Genomic DNA, 20,299 nt, shown 5'->3' on the forward strand with positions numbered 1-20,299 from the left:
GTGGGAGGGGAGAGTCATCCCCAGCTCTGTGTAGGGTGTGGGAGGGGAGAGTCATCCCCAGCTCTGTGTGGGTGTGGGAGGGGAGAGCCATCCCCAGCTCTGTGTGGGTGTGGGAGGGGAGAGTGTATCCCCAGCTCTGTGTAGGGTGTGGGAGGGGAGAGTCATCCCCAGCTCTGTGTAGGGGGTGGGAGGGGAGAGTCATCCCCAGCTCTGTGTAGGGTGTGGGAGGGGAGAGTCATCTCCAGCTCTGTGTAGGGTGTGGGAGGGGAGAGCCATCCCCAGCTCTGTGTAGGGTGTGGGAGGGGAAAGTCATCTCCAGCTTTGTGTAGGGTGTGGGAAGGGAGAGCCATCCCCAGCTCTGTGTAGGGTGTGGGAGGGGAGAGTCATCCCCAGCTCTGTGTAGGGTGTGGGAGGGGAGAGTCATCCCCAGCTCTGTGTAGGGTGTGGGAGGGGAGAGTCATCCCCAGCTCTGTGTAGGGTGTGGGAGGGGAGAGTCATCTCCAGCTTTGTGTAGGGTGTGGGAAGGGAGAGCCTTCCCCAGCTCTGTGTAGGGTGTGGGAAGGGAGAGCCATCCCCAGCTCTGTGTAGGGTGTGGGAGGGGAGAGTCATCCCCAGCTCTGTGTAGGGGGTGGGAGGGGAGAGTCATCCCCAGCTCTGTGTAGGGTGTGAGAGGGGAGAGTCACCCCAGCTCTGTGTAGGGTGTGGGAAGGGAGAGCCATCCCCAGCTCTGTGTGGGTGTGGGAAGGGAGAGTCACCCCCAGCTCTGTGTAGGGTGTGGGAAGGGAGAGTCATCCCCAGCTCTATGTGGGTGTGGGAGGGGAGAGTCACCCCCAGCTCTGTGTAGGGTGTGGGAGGGGAGAGTCATCCCCAGCTCTGTATGGGTGTGGGAGGGGAGAGTCATCCCCAGCTCTGTGTAGGGGGTGGGAGGGGAGAGTCATCCCCAGCTCTGTGTAGGGGGTAGGAGGGGAGAGTCATCCCCAGCTCTGTGTAGAGTGTGGAAGGGGAGAGCCATCCCCAGCTCTGTGTAGGGTGTGGGAGGGGAGAGTCATCCCCAGCTCTGTGTAGGGGGTGGGAGGGGAGAGTCATCCCCAGCTCTGTGTAGGGTGTGGGAGGGGAGAGTCATCCCCAGCTCTGTGTAGGGTGTGGGAGGGGAGAGTCATCCCCAGCTCTGTGTGCGTGTGGGAGGGGAGAGTCATCCCCAGTTCTATGTAGGGGGTGGGAGGGGAGAGTCATCCCCAGCTCTGTGTAGAGTGTGGAAGGGGAGAGCCATCCCCAGCTCTGTGTAGGGTGTGGGAGGGGAGAGTCATCCCCAGCTCTGTGTAGGGGGTGGGAGGGGAGAGTCATCCCCATTTCTGTGTAGGGTGTGGGAGGGGAGAGTCATCTCCAGCTCTGTGTAGGGTGTGGGAGGGGAGAGTCATCCCCAGCTCTGTGTGGGTGTGGGAGGGGAGAGTCATCCCCAGCTCTGTGTGGGTGTGGGAGGGGAGAGTCATCCCCAGCTCTGTGTAGGGTGTGGGAGGGGAGAGTCACCCCCAGCTCTGTGTAGAGTGTGGGAGGGGAGAGTCATCCCCAGCTCTGTGTAGGGTGTGGGAGGGGAGAGCCATCCCCAGCTCTGTGTGGGTGTGGGAGGGGAGAGTCATCCCCAGCCCCAAACTACCCTCAGGAGGGAACTGCAGACACCTTGCACCTCCTCACCCCTGCCTCCTGCGGGGAGCTTGCCTTCTCACACCAAGCTCCCAGGGGCTCTCCACATTCCCCACCCCCAAGAGGACCCATCCTCGCTCCTCCGGGGCTCAGGTGCTAGCTCCCTAAGTTTTCGTCTGTGGACTCTGCAGGGCATGTGTGTGCCTCTGTGAGGGCCCGGCCATGGGTCCTGGGTGTGGAGAGGCATGGCTGGGACCCAAGTGTCAGCAGCTGCAAGAGAGGCTCTTGGAGCCCAGCTCCTTCCCAGGACCCCAGCTGAGACCCTTGCTGATGGTGCCGACTGTGGGGCAGGGGTGACACACGCCCCCCCCCCCAAATGAATCAGGCAGGACAAAAGGGACCCCAAGGACACGGACCGAGAGCCACTGGCCTTCTTTAGCTCTGCCCTCTCTTCTCTCTGTGGCCCCACTCACCGCTCGGGGCCCCTCTTTCCTTCCTGATTGGATGGAGGTCCCTTTCTGCTCTCACTTCTGCAATGGCCATGGCCATCTGCGTCTCAGCAAGCAGCCCTCTGAGAAGTGCTGGCAGCACCCAGAGCTGGATCAGTGCTGACACAGACGGAACACCCGCAGTGGGCAGCCTCTGGGGAGAGGACACACAGTCTGTACTGTCTGGCTCCTCCAGTCTCCGGGGGAGAAATGCAGTGAAGTGGCCATGGGTAAAGTTGTTTGAGGTCCACAGTGGGCCTTGGCCTTCCCTCCATCTTGACCATCGTCCCTCCAGCCTCAATCTCTCTGGCCAAAGTTCCATGTTCTCCAAGTCTGTCTCATTTCCAGAAGCTTCTCTCAAAAGGCTGTTCTCCATTAAGAGGTTACCCAATGACACTTGCCAGGTTATTTGAAGATATATTTATTTATTTATTTATTTGAGAGGAAGGATTACAGAAAGAGAGATCTTCCATCCACTGGTTCATTCCCCAAATGGCCACAATAGCCTGGGTTGGTCCACTCCAAAGCCAGGAGTCAGGAACTCTATCCAGGTCTCTCAGATGGGTGACAGGGACCAAAGTACTTAGGCCATCTTCCACTGCCTTTCCAAATGCATTAGCAAGTGACTGGATAGAAAATGGAGGAGTCAGGACTTGAACTGGGGCTCTGATATGGATGTCAGTGTTCCAGGTGGCAGTTCAACCTGCTGTGCCACTGTGCTGCTCCGTGGCAAGACGTAAAAACAAAACTAGTAGGCAACTTCTAGACTCTAAAAAAGGAATACTTTCAGGGCCAGTGTTAGAGTATAGTAGATAAAACTGTGGCCTGTGACACTGGTATCCCATTGGAGCACCAATTCCTGTCCTTGTCACTCTCCCAGATGGCTGCAATGGCCAGGACTGGGCCAGGCCAAAGCCAGGAGCAGAGAGCTTCATCTAAGTTTCCTACATGGGTGCAGGGGTCCAAGGTCTTGGGCTGTCTCCACTGCTTTCCCAGGCCATTAGCAGGGAACTGGATTGAAAGTAGAGCAGCCAGTATACAAACCATCCCCCATATGTGATGCTGGTGTTGCAAGCAGTGGCTTTACCAGCTGCGCCACAGTGCCAGCCCTGTTTGTGCAGTTTTTTCATAATGTTCATTTCCCATGAACTTTTAGAAAACCTCTCATTCTAGTGAAGAAATGGAGCCCAGAGGGAGGAAAGGGGCTTGTCTGAAGTCCCCTGGCTCTGTGTATGAGCAAGTGCAAGACCCTTGGCAACCTTCCCCCAGCCCAGACTTCCCAGTGCCCATCTAAGCCAAACCTTCAGGGCTCAGGACATTCTCTTCCCAGCTGCCTTTTCCATCTTGCCCAAACTCCCAGTCTAAGCACCACACAGTGTGTTCTACTCCCAGTACACCCGGTTAGTTGTTTCTGCTCCTGCATTGGGTGCTGTGGGTGGCACCTATGCACACCCTGTTCTCGGCCAGAGGCGCTCCCTCCCCTTTTCCACTTGCTTGAAATGCAGTTATTCCCCAGGAAGGCTCAGTACAAGCATCACCTCTTCTGAGAAGCCTGTCCTGCTGTCCCTGGCCGAGGGACCCACATCCTGTGGTTTGTTCCCTTAACTCTTGATGCACAGCACATACAGACACTCGTGCACCACACATATGCACACATATGCATGCACACACTGTTTGTCATCTGCTCATCTTCATTGCTATATGAGGAACTCCTCCAGGGCAGGTGTCATTCATCTGTGTCCCTGATGTCTTACCTGGGACCTGGCTAATTTCTCAGAGCTGTCCACTACCCTAGACACTAGCCACGTGTGTCAGCCAAAATGAAATAAAAATTCACTTCCTCTGCAAGACGAGCCACAGGCACATGTGCCTACTGGCTACCAGGCTGGATGACACAGAGCTGGCAGAAATCTCTGCTGGACTGTGACTTAGACCAGAGGCACCCATGTTACAGAAGTGGTGGGTGTGGAGCTCCCATAGCTGCTCAGACTACGTATCAGGGTAGTTCAAAGACTTCATGGAAAGTGGCATTGAAAGATGAGCCTATTTTGGTACCAAAGATTTGGAAGTCCGTGAGTGCTCTTTCCTAATGCATTTCCCATGAACTCTTTGAAGACGCCTTATAGGTGTCAGCTTGGAACAGGGCAGTGCTTGGAGGGGAACTCCCTACAGCTGAGCCTAGGGTCCCGTTACCTGGGTTCTAGGCTGGGTTACCACTCCCCGGGCAGGCACTGGCGAGCTCCTTTTACGGTTACAGCCCCAAGTAGTCTCCCCATAAGGACCACTTTGGAGCTGCTCTCCTGAGCTCAGTTTTACGGGCTTTTTTGGACAAACTCTGATGCTCAAGTCTGATAAGGGGAAACCTGATCAATAAACCTGAGCTGAGTGCTGGCCACTTCATAGTGAAGAGCCCTGGTTCAAAGGACACCTGTCGGGGTCAGTATTGTGGCACAGTAGCTTAAGCATCCACCTGCAGCCCTGGCATCCCATATAAATGCAGATTCACACCCAGTTGCTCCACTTCCAGTCCAGCTGTTGTGCCTGGAAAAGCAGCCGACTTGGGCCCCTGCTGCCTACATGAGAGATCCGGATGGAGTTCCAGGCATCTGGCTTCAGCCTGGCCCAGCCCTGGTCATTGTGGTCATTTGGGGAGTAAGTCAGAAAAACAAAGATATCTGTCTCTCTGTTTGTCTCTTTCTGTAATTCTGTCCCCAATTTTATTTTTAAAAAAGACACCCAGCTTGTCTCCTCTCCACCAGCCGAGATCACCCCAGGATAGGAATAAGAGGTGTTGGCCAAAGGAAGGGTGGAGGCCCTGTGAGCTGGCATCAGAGGTGGTAGGGCAACCCCAGCCCCCAGCCCCTGAGCAGCTCTGTGAGGCTCTGCCCTCTGTTCTGTGCCGGGGAGGGGGTGAGGTACAGGAGGGATGCCTGGCCTGACAGTCTTGGGAAACAGGCCTTTCCTTGGTGCCTCTTCCCTTGCCTGTCTGTGCCCTCTCCTCCCTCTTGGGCACTGACCCCTGGAGCGTTACTCCAAGGCCCTGGTTCTGACTCACGCTCGAGGCAGCTTCCCCACGGTCGTCCTGCCCCAGACACTCTCCATGCTGCAGCCTCACGATCTTCCTGCGTGCAGTCTAACATGCGCCACGTTCCCCGCCCTTCCCCCCACGCCGGCAGCTCCACGGCAGCCCCTTCCCACACCCTTCCAAGCTGCCCCTCCTGCCTCTGGGGCTTCCCTTAGGCTCTCTTTCTCCCGGTGACCCTTCAGAAAGCTCCTGCTTCTACCTTGGGAGCCAGCTCACGTGTCACTTGGGCAGTGAAGCCTCCCTGGCGTTCCCCACAGGTACAAAGAATGGATCACAGCTCCTGACAAAAGTGTGTGCAGCTGTGAGTCTAAAACTGCAGGCCTTGAAGTCAGACCAGTGACCTCACCACCCTGGGCCTTGTGTTCTGCAGACAAGATGGGAGTCTGCGGGGCCAGGTGGAGGGGAAGGGCGGTGACATTCATGGCACACTGGGCACACCTGCACTTAGCTGGTGCCTGATGAGTGTCCACTGAGGCTTTGCCATAGCCTTACTGCATGATAAAGGCAAGAGTCTGGGAGCTTCTCTGCAGAGGAGTTGTGTGCTGAGCTTGGACCCAGAGCCGAGCAGGATGCCGACATTGCCATGGGCGCACAGTGAGAGTTTGTCGCCTTTCATCCCATTGACAGCCTGGTGGCCGCGGGCTGGATTCACAGGGTGGTAGAGGCTTTGGGGGGCCCTCAGGAAACCACCAAGACCTCTCCTGAAAGGCAAGCTCTGATCTCTCCCCAGGGGGCTGGGGGATGACAACGGCAGGCTGAGACTAGGGGAGCAGAGTCTGTGGGTGCCGAGCAGGGCCAGAGCATGCTGTAGGCACCCCCTTGGAGCACTGTGGCCCTCAATTCAGAGGCTGGCACCTGGCCCTGGTGGTGGGGACAGGTATGGGAGGCCAGGGCCCTGTGCCCGGGGAAGGCCCGGGGGCACCAGCTTGCTGCTCTGCAGGTGCCAGGCTGCTCCCTGCTGGCACCCTTGCCCTCCCTGGCAGGCTGAGGGCATGGCTGTGAGTCCTTCTGGGCGATCGACAGCTCCCACATGGAATAGCTTCCCCTTAGAATGTCTGTTCCCAGTGTGGCTGCTCAGTTTTGGTTAGCTTTTAGAATCTTCCCCTTCTATGCCCCACTCTGCACCTCCACCAAAGCCTAAGATCCCATCCCCGCTTTTCCCTCCACGTCCTGCTGAACGCCTACTCTGTGTCTAGGCTGTGCAGGGCTGGGGTTGAAGGGATGTCAATCACTGTCAATCCTCAGGAGCAAAGGAACAGTCCTTTCCCCAGGTGTCTCCCCACCCCGCTTCCGCCTCCCAGTGACGGAAGAACGGGAGAAGGCCTGGCCACAACTTGGGCAGAGACCACCTGTGCAGTTGCCCAGTGCCGTGGCTCAGGGCTCTGCTGCCATCTTGACACTCTGTAATTTTCGGACAGAGACTTTGTGTGCTTGTTTTGACTGGGCAGGTGAAGGACAGAGCCTGTCCCACTCTGGAGTGTGGGCAGCTTTGAGGAGACGGGGAGGCAGCCAGGCTGGGGTAGGAGTCAGGCAGAGCAGCACCCCCAGCACCAGAGGCCTGTTTGGTCAGTGGAAGAAAGCAGGCAAGGGGCTCCCCCTCTGACCTTGCAGCATCAGAACCGGGGCCTTGCCCCCCTGTCTCACTCTGCAGACACTGGCAGGCTGGTGAGGGAAAGGGACACCCCAGGTCCGAGGATTGCTGGATGAGGGGACTGCTTCATGGGAGGGACCCTGGGGCTCCATCACCCCCCTGGGGGGGGCAGCCCTGTGGCATCCCCACCTGCCTTCATTACTTCTGGTTTTCAGTCTCCCTCTGCACCCAAGAACCTCTGTCTCTTAAAAGCCCTGTGTCCTCTGGTGTCCATGCAGTGTGGGTTGCAGAGAGGCCCTGAGGTTCTCACAAGGGCCTGCGGGGTGGGTCTAGTCCCGTGGGGGCTGTGAAGGCCCCTGGTTTCCAAGTAGAAACATGCTTCCCACAGCCGTGCTCAAACCACACATGTGTCTCTGCCCTCCCCTCACTGTGGGGAAGCCAGGCCAGCAGGTGGGAGGAAGCCCCAGGCTTGAGTCTTAGCCCTGCTGCTTGCTTTGGGCTTCCCTCTCTGGTCTCTCTGGACACCAGGCTCCTCACTTAAGATGAGCGAGGCTGGCCAGCTCCTTCAGGCTCAGAGTGACGTGGCTGTGAGTTGACGACAGTGCCCCTGGGCTTCTTGCTGGGTGCTTGTCTCGGTCAAGTGGGACTGGCACCCCCTGGCCCCAGCTCCCTGGGGTGTTCCAGGACCAGGCCACTTGCTCGCCTGCTGGCACCCCCCCCCCCCCTGGCCTCAGCCTGGGCCCTGGGCCCTGGGCCCTGGGGCATGGGTATGAAGAGCTCTTTGGCCCCAGAGAGCTTAGGCCAGTTCCCAGAGCCAGAGCAAGCCCCAGCTGGCCCAGGAGGTCCCTGCTAATCTGCCCCGTCACCGCAGGTAAGAATTAGGATCAGAAATCCCTGGAGGGGCCAGGCCCACGTGGGAGAAAGAGCAGAGCTGTTGGGGTTGTTGATTTTATTCCAGAGCTTAATTGGTGTAATTGCTCTCTTCTGCCTGCCAAGCCAGCATGCTCAGGACCGGCTCTCCCACCTGCGGACAGGGAGCTGCTCCCAAAGCTGTTGAAGTCCCACATGGCGGCTTCTGCCAGCTGCTCACAGGCGCCCTTGCCACCCCCCACCCCCAGGCAGCAGGGGCACCCAGGGACCACTTACCCAGGGGTCTGAGGGCCCTGGGGAACCTGAATCTAATGCAAGGTTTGGGGTGTGCCCTATCCTACCAGGGGCCTGTGGGGAGAAACTACTCCATGGCTACAATGCAACCCTTGGCAACTCAGTCAGAGAGGTTTGGAGGTTTGGAGAGGGAAAACAGAAGCTGCTGCTGCCTCCTGCACTCCTCCCTGGGCTCCATGGGATGTCCCGCTCCAAGGGAGTGTTTGTCTTCACGGCCAAAACCACCAGGAGGACCTACGATCGTGGCCAGCTCCTCTGTGGGTTCCGGGGCCCTCTGGACAGCCTCCCGGTTGGAGAGGAGGAGGCCGAGGAGGGGGTCACTGGCTCTGAGTTGTGCTTTTAAACCCAGCACAGTCCCAGGGTGGGCAGGTCACCAGCTGTGAAGAAACCAGTGCCCAAGGTTCAAGGGGGACCCCATGGCTGGCTCTGTGTGACAGCCACACCCACACTCCTTCCAGTGGGCAGCCCTGGATCAGAGTTGCTGCATAAACCCAGAGCCCTGCATGGGGCCTGTCTGTCCTACACATTACTTCTTGTTGATCTGCCACTCAGATTTCCTGGTGATTGTCCCAAATAGTGCATGCGACACATTTATGCTAAAAGTAACTGTATTATTTATCTGAAATTCAGGTTTCAATGGGCAGCTCATGTGTCATGTGCTCATTATATCCGGCAATGCTGCTCTGGGTCCGTGTCCCACCCCTGAGCCCACCTTGCCTGTGTAAATGCCCTGCTCACTTCAAACACACTTTACTCTGCTTGCCCCAGCTTCTTCACTGCCCAGCTTGCTTGACTATTCCCTGGGGCATGTCCCTGTCCCCAGGTCTCAGGACCAGGGCTGCAGGGAGCTGTCCTGGGCCCCCTCTGCCACACCACGCTCATGCCCAGCTCGACTCTGGCCGTGCGGCAGTGGGGTCTGTCAGAGCACAAAGAGGCCTGGAGCTCCATCCAGTCCAGCCTTCCCTAAGAAGCTGAGAAAGGAAGGCCCGGCCAGAGCCAGCGTGGCCCAGCCAGGTAGAAGTGGCCCTTTCCTGTGTGTGTTACAGAATGCAGCAGAGGGCTTAATTGTATGTCCCATGTGTGAAGATGCACATGCATATACTCACGCAGAGGCGCACACACGGAAGAGACAACTTCCAAATGCCCCCAGAGCTCAGAGTAAAAGACTGCTCTGCCCTTGCCCCACCCCCTGGTCCCCCAACTTCCCATTGCAGCTCTGTGGGGGCCGACTGCAGTCACCACCTCCATGCTGGCTGACAGGTGAGCAGCTTCTCACCTCCCTCATGCATGTGGGCACAGTGTCACACAGTGCTGAGGCACATGCATTTCAGGGTCAGGGCGTGGGTTGGAATCCCAGCTCTGCAGCTCATTAGCTGTGTGCCCCTGCGTGGCTGTTCTCCCTGGAAGGTGCCCCGTGGCCTTGCTGAGAGGGTGTGGACCATACACCTGCACCTGGCACTGGACGTGGCTCATGCTGAGGGTTCCATGAATGGGAACGGTGATTGTTATTGGTGTCATGGTTGTCATTGTCATTGGTGTCATGGAGGGGTGCTCCCAGCCCAGAGCTTCAGTGAAGGAGGCACTGACCCCTCGGGGCAGTCAGGTTCCCCCATTGTTAATTTACCCATTAAAATGAGGGGGGCAGCTCCACATAGCAAGATCCAGGTCCACCAGACCCCCCTCTCCTCTTCTTGTCCAAATGGTACCTTCCTCTAACGAGGCCAAAAGCACTTGTGACCCTGCATGGAACTCGGGCTTAGGAGTGTGGGGGAGCTGGGACTAAGGTGCTGTCCCAGGTTCGGGGAAGGGGCTGGGTGTCTATGGATGGGGAGAGAGATGTGAGTGAGAGCCTTCACCACGATGGAAGTGGATGTAGAGGCTGGAAAGCCACCATTGAGACGGCTGCTGGGGAGAGGGGCTGTCCCCGTCTCCCCCTGCCGACTGGTGTGCTTGGTTTGGCCCAAGGGAGGGCATGTGATCACTCACTCAGCAGCCCTAGGGGAGTGACATCTGTGAGCTAGGCTTGGTGCTGGGAAGTCAGAGCTGAACACGGTGCCCACTCTGCTCTGGCACATCCGGGGGCCTGAGGGGGAGTCCTCATCTTTGGGAATAATTGGTGATCAGATCCCAGATCAAGGTCTCCCAGGACCATCTGAGTACTGAGCGTGGAGGAAGGAGTCTCCTGCTTCCCCCTTCAGTCTTCTGCTCTTGTCTGCCGGCCCCAGGGCATTAGAACAGAGTACAGAAGCTGGAAGGCCTGGGTTAAACCAGGACTGTGCCATGAAAAAGTCACTGAGTCTGGGGTGGGGCCCGAGGTTCTGCATCTCTAGCGTGCTCCAGGAGAGGCTGGGGCTGGAGATCCGCACGCCACACGTTAGGAACAGAGACTGAAGGGGACATGTGAGGTAGCCTCAGAAACCCAGGCCGAGTGCCGCGCTCACACGGAGACTTTCAGTCTGGCTTTCCCCCTGCACTGCGAGCCAGGGGCGCCATCTTCTCGGTAGCTGGTGTCTCTGTGACGGGGCTCTGGGCAGAACTGTGGCCAGGGCTTTCTGTAGGAGCACCATCCTCTTCAGGCCTCAGCAGGACCTGGTTCCCAGCCTGTGTGGACCTAGAAACTCCTGGGCTATCTTTCCAGAGTCCCAGGTCCCACCCCACGTCTTCTGTAGCACCCAGGGAGTTGCTGAGGCGTCTGCATGTCCAAGTCCGGCTGTCAGGGGGATGAGGCCGCCATCAGAGGCCTAGGGCTGGGTCTGCCCTACCAGCACAGGACACTCCCTGAAGGGTTTGTGTCCCCTAGGGTCTGGTTGCACGTGGGTGGGAGATCGTTCCTAAGTGCAGGTTCTGGGGGCATCCTGGTCAGTTTGCTGTCATGTCTGCCTGCCCACCTGTGACGCCCTCACTGAGAGCCAGGGCACTTCTCTCATGGGTGCCTGAGATGTTAGGCAGAGAGAACGCTGGTGAAATGAAGTGGAAGAGATGGACATGCAGGAGGTGCCGGGGCATGTGTGGCAGTCACCCCCACCCACCCTCTGGTCACAGCCATGCTCCTTTGGGTTTCACATTTTGGGGCTTTGGGCCTGTGTGCATGAGGACTGGGGTCTCCATGGCGTGGACGCATGTGCCTGTGTGGGAGACCCAGAGCTCAACGCTAAGCCCCCATTGAAGACAGTGAAGTCCAGGGATAGACTGTGGTTGCGGGCTAGCCTGTCCGGGCCCCAAGAAGCCTGCTGGGTAGGATAATGGGGTTGCAGACCGGCGGGCAGACCATGGCCTGGGCACCTCTGTGAAAGCAAAGATGGGCAGGCGCCTTGTTTTGTTGGGCTGCCAAGGTCTTCTAGACCTCACACCTGTGCTGAGAAGTAGCAAATCAATCGCTCCCACCATGGGACTCCACATGTGTCATCAACTGAGCAAGAAGCCCCAGGACCAAATGGCTGGTTCCTCATGGGGACGAGGAACAGGAGCTGCTAGGGGCAGGTGACAGGAGGTCCAGAGGGAGGAGATTTCCTTCTGCCGATGCTGGGAACATCTCCGCGTGAGGCCTTCTGGTGGGTAGGGTTGGGAAGAATGACATCATACTCAGAACAGAAATAGATTTGGAAGCCTGGAGTTATGGGTGGGAGGGGGAGAGTACTGGGTATTTGCAAATGACCTGTGGGCTCAGCCCTGGATCTGGGAGGAAGCACTGGAGTCCCAAATAGAAATGCATGGCACAGAGCATCAAGCATTGCAGGTTGGAATGGAGGGATCCTGAGGGGTAGAGCACAGGGCCCAAGTCACAGCTCTAGTTCCAGCCACGCCCAGTAGCTCCACTCGGGGCCTGGCTGGTCCTGCCCAGCCTCAGAGCCTGGCCTTCGTCCTGCCCTGGATTGACCCTCTCCCTCCTCTCTTCCACCAGGCGCCTAGATGCGAACCTCATCTCTGTGGTCCCGGAGAGGAGCTTTGAGGGGCTGTCCTCCCTCCGCCACCTCTGGCTGGACGACAATGCACTCACCGAGATCCCTGTCAGGGCCCTCAACAACCTTCCTGCCCTGCAGGCCATGACCCTGGCCCTCAACCGCATCAGCCACATCCCCGACTACGCCTTCCAGAACCTCACCAGCCTTGTGGTGCTGTGAGTGCTGCCTGGGTCCCCGGCCCCAGCCGGGTCCTGCTGGGGCTGGGGCTGCATGCTTGCTCGAGTGGTGCTGGAAGCCTGGCTGGCTTTGCTCTTCTGTGCATGTTGCCAAACCTTCTGGTCTCAGTTTCCCCTTTGTAAAAGAAGGAGGATGACCATCCCCTGTTGACTGTGTGGGGTGATCCTGAGGCACAATGATGTGAGACCTCCACAAATACTCTGAGATTCACTAAAAAGCCAGGGAACTATAGTTAGAAGACAGGAATCGGACTATTATTTTCTCATTGTGCCAATATACTAACTACTCCATGTGAATGGGAAGGTAAGCCCAGAGTTGCCTGAATCAGTTCTACCATATATGGTGCAGTCATATGGTTTGCCACAGGGGCAGGATAAATCCCTATTAGTTCCCAGGCCCGAAGAAGCAGAGAAGAGCTAGCCCTAGTAATGAGACAGCAGAACCCCGTCAGCGAAATTACCGGGGAGATAGCATCCCTGGCAGGAATTGGAGACTGGGGCTGACTCTGCCTTCCTATTGGGAACTTCAGAGTGCAAATTAGCTTGCAGCTAATTGCTCTGAATGATTGGTAAGTTCAGAGGGTAATTAGCAAGGGCTTGGAGGTCACGTGTGATGGCTTTGAGTTACACACTAATTGCAGGAACACGTGTGGTGGTGACTCTGTCAGTGGCAACAGCGCCTCCCCCGCCCTTGCAGCTTAGTTCCTTCTGAGAGGTGACAAGGCAGCCACCAGTGTGTCTAATTCTGTCCCGGGAGAGTAGAGACCCACGAAGGATGTCCTGAGGGCCACATTGGGTTGCACGGCTGGCCACACCCTCCCTCCTTCTGGGAGTCAGTAGGAATTTACAGCAGGCTGCTTCCTTCTTTGGAGGTAGCCCTGTTACATCAGGAAGGAACAAGGCCAGGTGCTGTGAAGGACGTGACCCCTGGACAAACGAGAACTTTGCAGTAGGGTCCAGACCCCCAGTGCAGCTGCAGGCACTGCAGAGTCCAGGGAGGGTGGGCTACAGCTGCTGCTCCCAGGAGCTTCCAGTCCAGCTGCCACAGCCAGATTCACACAGGGAAGATAAGGCACAGTGCAGCGGAACTCGGACCATAGGATGCACAGTGCCTGCAGCTCAGGGGTGGTGTGCAGCGGAGCGAGCGTAGGTGACGGAGGGAGGCTGTGTGGAAGAGGTAGGCTCCGGGCCTGAATGGTGGCAGAGTGAGAGGAGCAAGGGGCCAGGAAGCATTCCAAGCAGGGGTCAGGGAAGGTGGGGGCAGAGCCCATGGTGTGGGCTGTGTGTGGCTGGGCGGCTGGGCTGGAGCAGGCATGGCCCAGAAGCTGGCAGGGGAGTTTGGGAACTCGCAGCGGAAGCCCAAGGAGTTTGGCTTTTATTGGCCAGTGGGGGAGGGGATTTGAAGTTTTTCGAAGAAGCCCTAAAAGAGGGTGTCTTTGGAAGGTGAGTTTGCAGGACAGATGGGAACAGGGGAGCTTGGAGGCTTTTGTGTGTCAATCAGCAGCCAGTCCAGGGAGGTGGCGGCAGGCGTGACCGTGAGGGGTGTTTTGAAGAAAGAATTGATGCGAGCTGGAGGTTTTCAGAGGATGAAAGACCAGGAAGAAAGGGAGTCATGGATGATTTCAAGGTGTGGTTGGGAGCCAGCCAGGGAATTGGCCTGAAAGTTGGGTGTGCTATAGATGGAGAAACAATGGGGGCCCGCTGAGCGTGAGGCCAGGACAGCAAACCGCAGCCACCTGCTTCCTGGGTCCCTTTCCTGCCTCCAACTCATGAGGGAGGAGAGCGGCTTCTAGCAAAAAGCGACCTGGGAAAGGGAGAGGGAGCTGGGGAGCTGTGTGGCGGCCACGGGATGAGCTGCAGGGAGGCCCGGGAGGCAGAGCAGGAGCACTGGGCCTGACGGGAGGCGAGAACGGAGGCACGGGTGCCCCGCGGAGCACAGGCTGCTGGTGTGCTGACAGCTGTGGCGCTGGCGTGAAGGGGATGGGGACGGGACAGTGAGAGCCGCTTGGTGAGAGGACATAGGAGGCTGAGGCTGTCTTCCCCTGCTGGAGTCTGATGGGGCAGCTGGAGCAGGGTGGGGAAGGCTGGTGAGAGCTGTCAACCCCAGGACCGCAGGACTCCCGGCCCCACCTCCTGGGTTGCCTGAGGCCTGCCTGATGTTGCCTTTAGGTCTGGCCCATGTCTTACAGGCCTGACCTTCCTCCCTGCTCCCACCCCTGCAAATGTTTTCAAATTCTTGAACTTTAATGGCTTAACTATGTCACAGCTTAGAATATTCTGCATCCAGTTTTCCCAAAAACACGCATGCTTTGAGCCACGGATGCTGTCCTTTCTTCATCTTACAGTTTCTTTGGATGGTGTCTTTGAGTACTCCTCCAGCCTCATTTTTGGATTCTGTCTCTTGGAGACGTCAGTCGCCGTGTGTTGAATCACCTCTGTGTCTTCCATGCTGATTAGTTTCTGATTGTTTTGATCCCTTTGGTTTATTCTGCTATGTTCGCCATCCTCGTCGGAGGCTTCCTCTCTGCCACCAGTCCCGTTGTCCACAGCATCTGTGCTGTTTTTCTGTTTCAAGTGTATTGATAATCTTTAAAGTACTATAGTTTTGGACTCAATATATTTCCTTAACCTATCATGTTCTTCCTTTCACTTAAACGCTTTTCCTTTGGCAGCTTGTTTAAGGGGCTGTCCTGCAGTGGGAGGTAATTGTGACCCAGTGCCTTCTGTTCCCCCTTCAGTCTGTTTGCTGCAGGGCATGGGCTCGGCCGGTCCTCCCCATCCTCCCCGCTCTGCCTCAATTGCAGGTCGTGTGTCTCCCCAGTTGCCCTGTGATTTTCTCCTTTCAGGCTTGTGCTTTGTGAGCTCTGTCCATGCGCTCTGGGCTGCATCTCTCTGGGCCCTGGTCATTCTCCCTGCAGCCACGGTTTGTGGACAAAGCCCTGTGCGACAGTCAGGCCCCACGGCTTTTCTATACTTGAGGGTATGGTGAAGGCCGGGGCGGGTGCTCTGAGGCGGGGCCCAGTTAGACCTCCCAGTCTCTCTCTCTGCCCCAACCGTGTTCAGTGTGTGAGTGCATGTCCAGCCACAGGTGCCTTTGAGCATCACTCAGTGAGGAATTCACTCTCCCTCTCCCCTGTTCCTCTGGGAAGCTGTTAGCAGGGAGGGACAAGGACGAGACCCATATCACTTCAGATTTCGGGGGTTTCAGGAAGATTCTCGCCTGCCAATTTCTGGAGGAAGGGGTCTGAGGAGGAGCTCCATGCCCCCGGGCCCTGTGCTCTGCTTCTTCTGGTGTCTGGGGTGGGCGTGAGGGTCTGGTTTTTGCTATGTTGGCTCATCAGGCACAGAGAGAAGAAAATTCTGTCCCTTCTTTGCAACTGTCTGTCTTGAAAATCTCTCCCAAGCTGACCTCAAACTGACCTCCTCCTCTCCCCAACCCATCCCTGCTTGGCCAAGCCCTCCACAGATGCACCAGCTCCCCCTCTCCCCCCCGCCAGCACAGTTACCTGTGCCCGGCGCACCCTTTCCGATGCTCGTTCAGTTCGCCTGTCCTTCCAGACCCTGCCGGGGACCACCACCCCTGTGAAGCCTCACCACTCTCCCAGTTCCCTGAGTTTGCCTGCAGCTCTCTCCGATTGTAACAAAAAGCCCAGCCTCTAATTGTATGTTGTCTGGAGCGGTTTGCTCTTGGCTCCCATAAGTATGTCTGGCTACTGAGTCAGGCAGGCTGGGTCCTAGGAGAAGCCTCAGACAGGAGTCCCTCTGACCTCCGGCCTCTCTCCTACGTGCTGCAGATCTTGCGCTAGCCCTAGCCCGTGGTGCTCCTCTCCCCTTCCTTCCATAGGACAGCCGAGTGGCGCAGCCTCGGGTCAATCCGGCTCTGGCAACTGCAGCTTCAGCAGTCGGTCACTCTGTCCACGCTTCTGCCTCCATCCCTGCTCCGCCGCCCCGTGCTCTGCCTCCCGGGGCCCCGGTGCTGTGGGCACCCAGTCTGACGCGCCTTTCCCTCCCACACAGGCACCTGCACAACAACCGCATCCAGCACCTGGGGACCCACAGCTTCGAGGGGCTGCACAATCTGGAGACCCTGTGAGTGCTGGCGCCATCGTGGTCACGCTCTGGAGCCCCGGGTGGGGGCAGCGGACACAGGGAAGGGCCAGCTGCACAGGGTGCCGGGACTGGGCCCCAGGCTCGTCCCCGCAGGCCCTGCCCTGGCGCTGTCTCTGGAACGCACCTTCCTCCTTCAGGTGGGCCGAGTGCGCCCTCTGGCAGCCTAGGGCAGCCCAAGGAGTGGGCACCCAGGACCCCTGCCAGCAGAGCCCACCAAAGTGGTGACAATTTCAGAGAGACTGAGGAAGGGCGAGGGGACGCTGGAGGAATCAGGCTATGAAGCCTGGACCTGGAAGGTGCCGTGTGGGGCTGGGCTGACTCCATGGCAGTTTTGACATCTTTAAGGGTGGCTGCTGACAGAGGGAGGCTGATACCGCGGACTGATGCCGGCGCTAGTTGCCAACGCATCTAAGTAGCTAATGATTAATGGGGAGATGGCCCATTCAGCACTCCAGCCCAGCTATAAATAGCACCCAAGCTGTTGACTCTTAAAACACTGTATTATTCACACATCATCATCCTGGAATCCGGCTAAGGTCAAACTGCACCAGAACGTACCCAGCCATGGCTGTGGAGCCCTGCCAGCCCCACGGCCGAGTGGCTGGGCAGCCCCCGATGAGCAAACAGCTGGCCAGGTTCTGTAAACGCAGCTGGCCTCACCAGCTGGGGTCCCTGTGCTCCCATGAGGCCGCAGGCTGCACGGCCACCTGGTGAGGGTGGGGTGAGGGTGTTGGGAAGAGAAAGAGTCCAGCTCGTCAAGCCTGAGCCACTGAGGCCAGGCGCAGCGCATGGAGTCAGAGGGATGGATGTTCATGGTCCCTCTCGGCACCCCCAGCTCCCTCTCCATGCATAGGCACTCCCCACCCCACACCCCCCATGTCTCAGAGCCTGGCTCCTGAAGGGAAGGATTTTCAAACATCCAGAGCAGAGGAGGCAAGCGCCAGAGACAAGCTGTGGCCTGGGAGCCCGGTGCTGGGGAAACCATTTGGCAAAGTCTATCCCAGGAGGGAGTTGTGGTGGTGTGGGGAGTGGGGCTGCTGAGACCGGAGGCCCTTCCTGCTGGTTTGTGGGAGATGCAGGGGCATGGCTGTTTGTGTGGGTTCAGCCTGAAGCAGGAGGAATGGCAGAGCCAGGCCCGGCTGTCCCACCGTCTGGGCCCTGTAGCTGAGTGAGTGCGGAGGAGTGGGGTGTGGGACAACGTGCCCCAGCCTGGACTCAGGGAGGCTGGAACCTCTCCAGCCACTGTGTGTGACCTGGGCCCTGCACCCCTCACTGTAGCTGTCAAGGCAGCTGGGCAGTCTGACCCTCTCTGTCCAAGGAGGCGTGGTCTGCCAGAGTTGCTCCCCAGCTAGGGACAGGGCAGATCCAGGGGTGTTACCAAGAACACAGATGTGAAGCCCTCCCTAGGCTGGTGCCCTGTGTGAGCCCAGCATGTGTTGAAGGCAAAGCCTAGGACCCGCAGGCAGCCCCCCCCAACAACCCCCGGCGACATGAGGCTTCCGGGCAGTGCGTGCCCCAGCAGGGCAGGTGGCGGGTGTCCAGGCCAGCAGACCCGGAGTGGGGGCTGTTACTCTGCTGGGAAATCAGGTGGGGAGGGGGTGCGGATGCAGGGTGTGGGTTGGCACCTCTCAAAAGCCGGCGAGCAGCTGTTTCTTCACTTCTGGGGCACACTGCCTAATTCTTGCTCAATTAGCCGCTGGATGCTGCACAGGGCATTTGGCTCAGCTGGTGCTGGCTGACTTACAGAGCAGTCCAGCCGCTAAGCACCCGCTGTACCTTTCATCTCGGGGGGGCTTGGCTCAGTCACCCAAAGCCCAGGACTTGTACCCACTTTGCGGATGGGTAATCCAAGGCTCAGAGACTAGGAAACGGCCCCCCACGTCCCACTGTTGAGGCAGAATGGCTTGGTGGCAAAGCCCTTGCATCAGAGTGCCTGGGGACAGTCCTGTCTGCTGGCTGGCCTTGGGTCCCTGTGTCTCGAGTCTCAGTGTTCTGATCTGCAGCACAGCGCTGCAGACAGTGCTGGGCTCCCGGCCGCCACGTGGATTAGGCGAGAGGACAGGTGTGAAGTCCTCACAGAGCCCGGCGAGCTCAGGCTCCTTTCCCCTCCCCGTCGCCTCCTGTGCAGGCCTCCATTTCAACAGCACCCCTTTCTTCTCCACCCTTGAGGGCGAAGTCCTTCTTCCAACTTTTGATCTCCGATTAAAAGGGGGAGAAAGCATGTTCTTGAACCTCTTGTCCCCAGAGCGTTTGCTGGGGAGCCTGCGGGGGAAGCCAGCTGTGGAGGGGGAGGAGTGGCCGGGAGAAGAAAGGGAGAGAGCGCCGAGGATAGACGATAGTCTAACCTGTTAATTGTTGCATAATTGGCACACTCGGCAGCCTTCGCTATTACGCTGGCGCTTTCATGTGAGCCTCTCACTGCAAGGGTGTTTCTCCCTCAGGCCCCGTAAATCTCTGCCACTTACACCTCTCTCATCTCCGGCGGCAGAGGGAAGATCAAACCCTGCAGCCCGGGCTGCGGCTTGGCTCCCCTGCAGACGCTTCGGAGGGAGAGCGGCCCCCAGCCCTACCACCTGGGGAGGAGGGGCCGGGTGCGGGCCCGTGCATGTGCCGTCACACAGGCACCCTGACTATGTACACGCCAAGCCCTCCCAGGGGCTCACTCCACCCCCTGCCCGCCAGCCCCCTGCACACACACCTGCAGCAACGCAGGTTGTGTGTGCCCTCTGCTCCGGAGGCCGGGCTGCCTGGTTTGCAGCCCAGCTCTGTGCAAAGCAGGGCAGCCTGAGCAGGTCGCGAGCCTGAGCAGGTCGGGAGCCTCAGCCTCTGCATCCACGCCATGGGCTGCCTCAAAGGTGAGGCGTGAGAGACACACACAAGCTCTTCTGCTCTGAGAGAGCCCGGCCAACCCAAGTGATTTGGGCAAGGCCCAGAGGCTGGACGCTGCTCCGCCCTCTGTGCCGCTGACTCCACGCGGCCCCCAGGCACAAACCTTGCTGTGCTCGCGGGAAGCCGACCTCCCAGGAAGGAGGGTCCTGGGACATTTCTTCTGATGTAGTCGTCACCACTCTAGACCTCGCCAAGAAACTCCAGCCCTGGGCAGACAGAGCGTGCCCTGTCCTGCATCCGCAATTCCTCTCTGTGCCCCTAATGAGCGTGACCCACCGCGTGGGAAATTCACAATCAGATCTGGATGGCCTCGCCCCTGCCTACGAAGTGGAATCAGACCGAATCCACAGGTGCAGGGCGAGAGGCCGAGTTTCTGCAGTTCGGAGGCGGTGGGCAGCTGCCGGAGCCGCTCCACTCTCTCCATATGCGCTGGTTCCTGTTGCACCGGCTCCCTTCTGATCTGAGAATGCCAGGACTTCCCTGGGTGGGTGGAGAGCTAAGGGAAAGGAGTGAAGACCAGCCTGTGAGGGTTTCTCCAGGAGATCTCGGGACCTGGGACCAGGTGCCCGGGCCTCGAGGTCACAGTTGGAAATGGGTGCAGGAGGACATGGAGGGCTGGTTCGGCCTGACAGCTAAGGGCCCGGGGTTCCCAGCTAGGTTTGACAAGACAGTCTTTGTGAATAAGCAGAAAATGTCCTGCCGCCCCATGGCCCACTCCCTGGGACTGGGAACTGCCAGTGGGCGTCACAGCCAGCACCCAGGCGAGATCGGGGGCAACAGAGCCTCCTGCCCGTGGCCGGGCGATGGTCCTGGGCCTCGATACAACCTCATTAAACACATCAGGCCCTACTGGAACCCCATGCTACTGGACGTTTCCCTCCGGAGGAGGGCCTGTGGACTGGCTCCCTCCCTAAAGCAGGACCAGCACAGCAGGGCTCTGGGGGAGGACTCCAGAACTCTGCCTTCTAGTACAGAACTGTACCCTGCATTCGGTAGCCGGCACCCCGGTGGCCTGCTTCTGCTGGGCACTTTCACCTCCACGGCAGCCGTGGCTGGAAGGTCACTGCCACACCACTGCCATAGGCTTCCCTCCAGATTGCCGCGGACTTGGTCCTGAACGTGTCATCTCCCTCCTAGACCTCATGGTCAACCCTTGGCCAGGGACCAACAACCACACAGATTGCCACTGAGGT

At 58.4% G+C, this 20,299-nt stretch overlaps 1 protein-coding gene across 1 annotated transcript in view; it reads left to right on the forward strand.

Moving 5' to 3' along the window:
• The window catches only part of LGR6 (leucine rich repeat containing G protein-coupled receptor 6), a 118,632-nt gene that overhangs the window by 60,797 nt on the left and 37,536 nt on the right, over positions 1 to 20,299 (forward strand). Inside the window, exons 5-6 of the mRNA XM_062210745.1 lie at positions 11,871 to 12,086; positions 16,125 to 16,196. Of these exons, the coding sequence (XP_062066729.1) occupies positions 11,871 to 12,086; positions 16,125 to 16,196 (288 nt within the window). The remainder of the gene's footprint in view (positions 1 to 11,870; positions 12,087 to 16,124; positions 16,197 to 20,299) is intronic.

The sequence above is a fragment of the Lepus europaeus genome, chromosome 14 (assembly GCF_033115175.1).
Source record: "Lepus europaeus isolate LE1 chromosome 14, mLepTim1.pri, whole genome shotgun sequence".
Classification (NCBI taxonomy): Eukaryota; Metazoa; Chordata; class Mammalia; order Lagomorpha; family Leporidae; genus Lepus; species Lepus europaeus.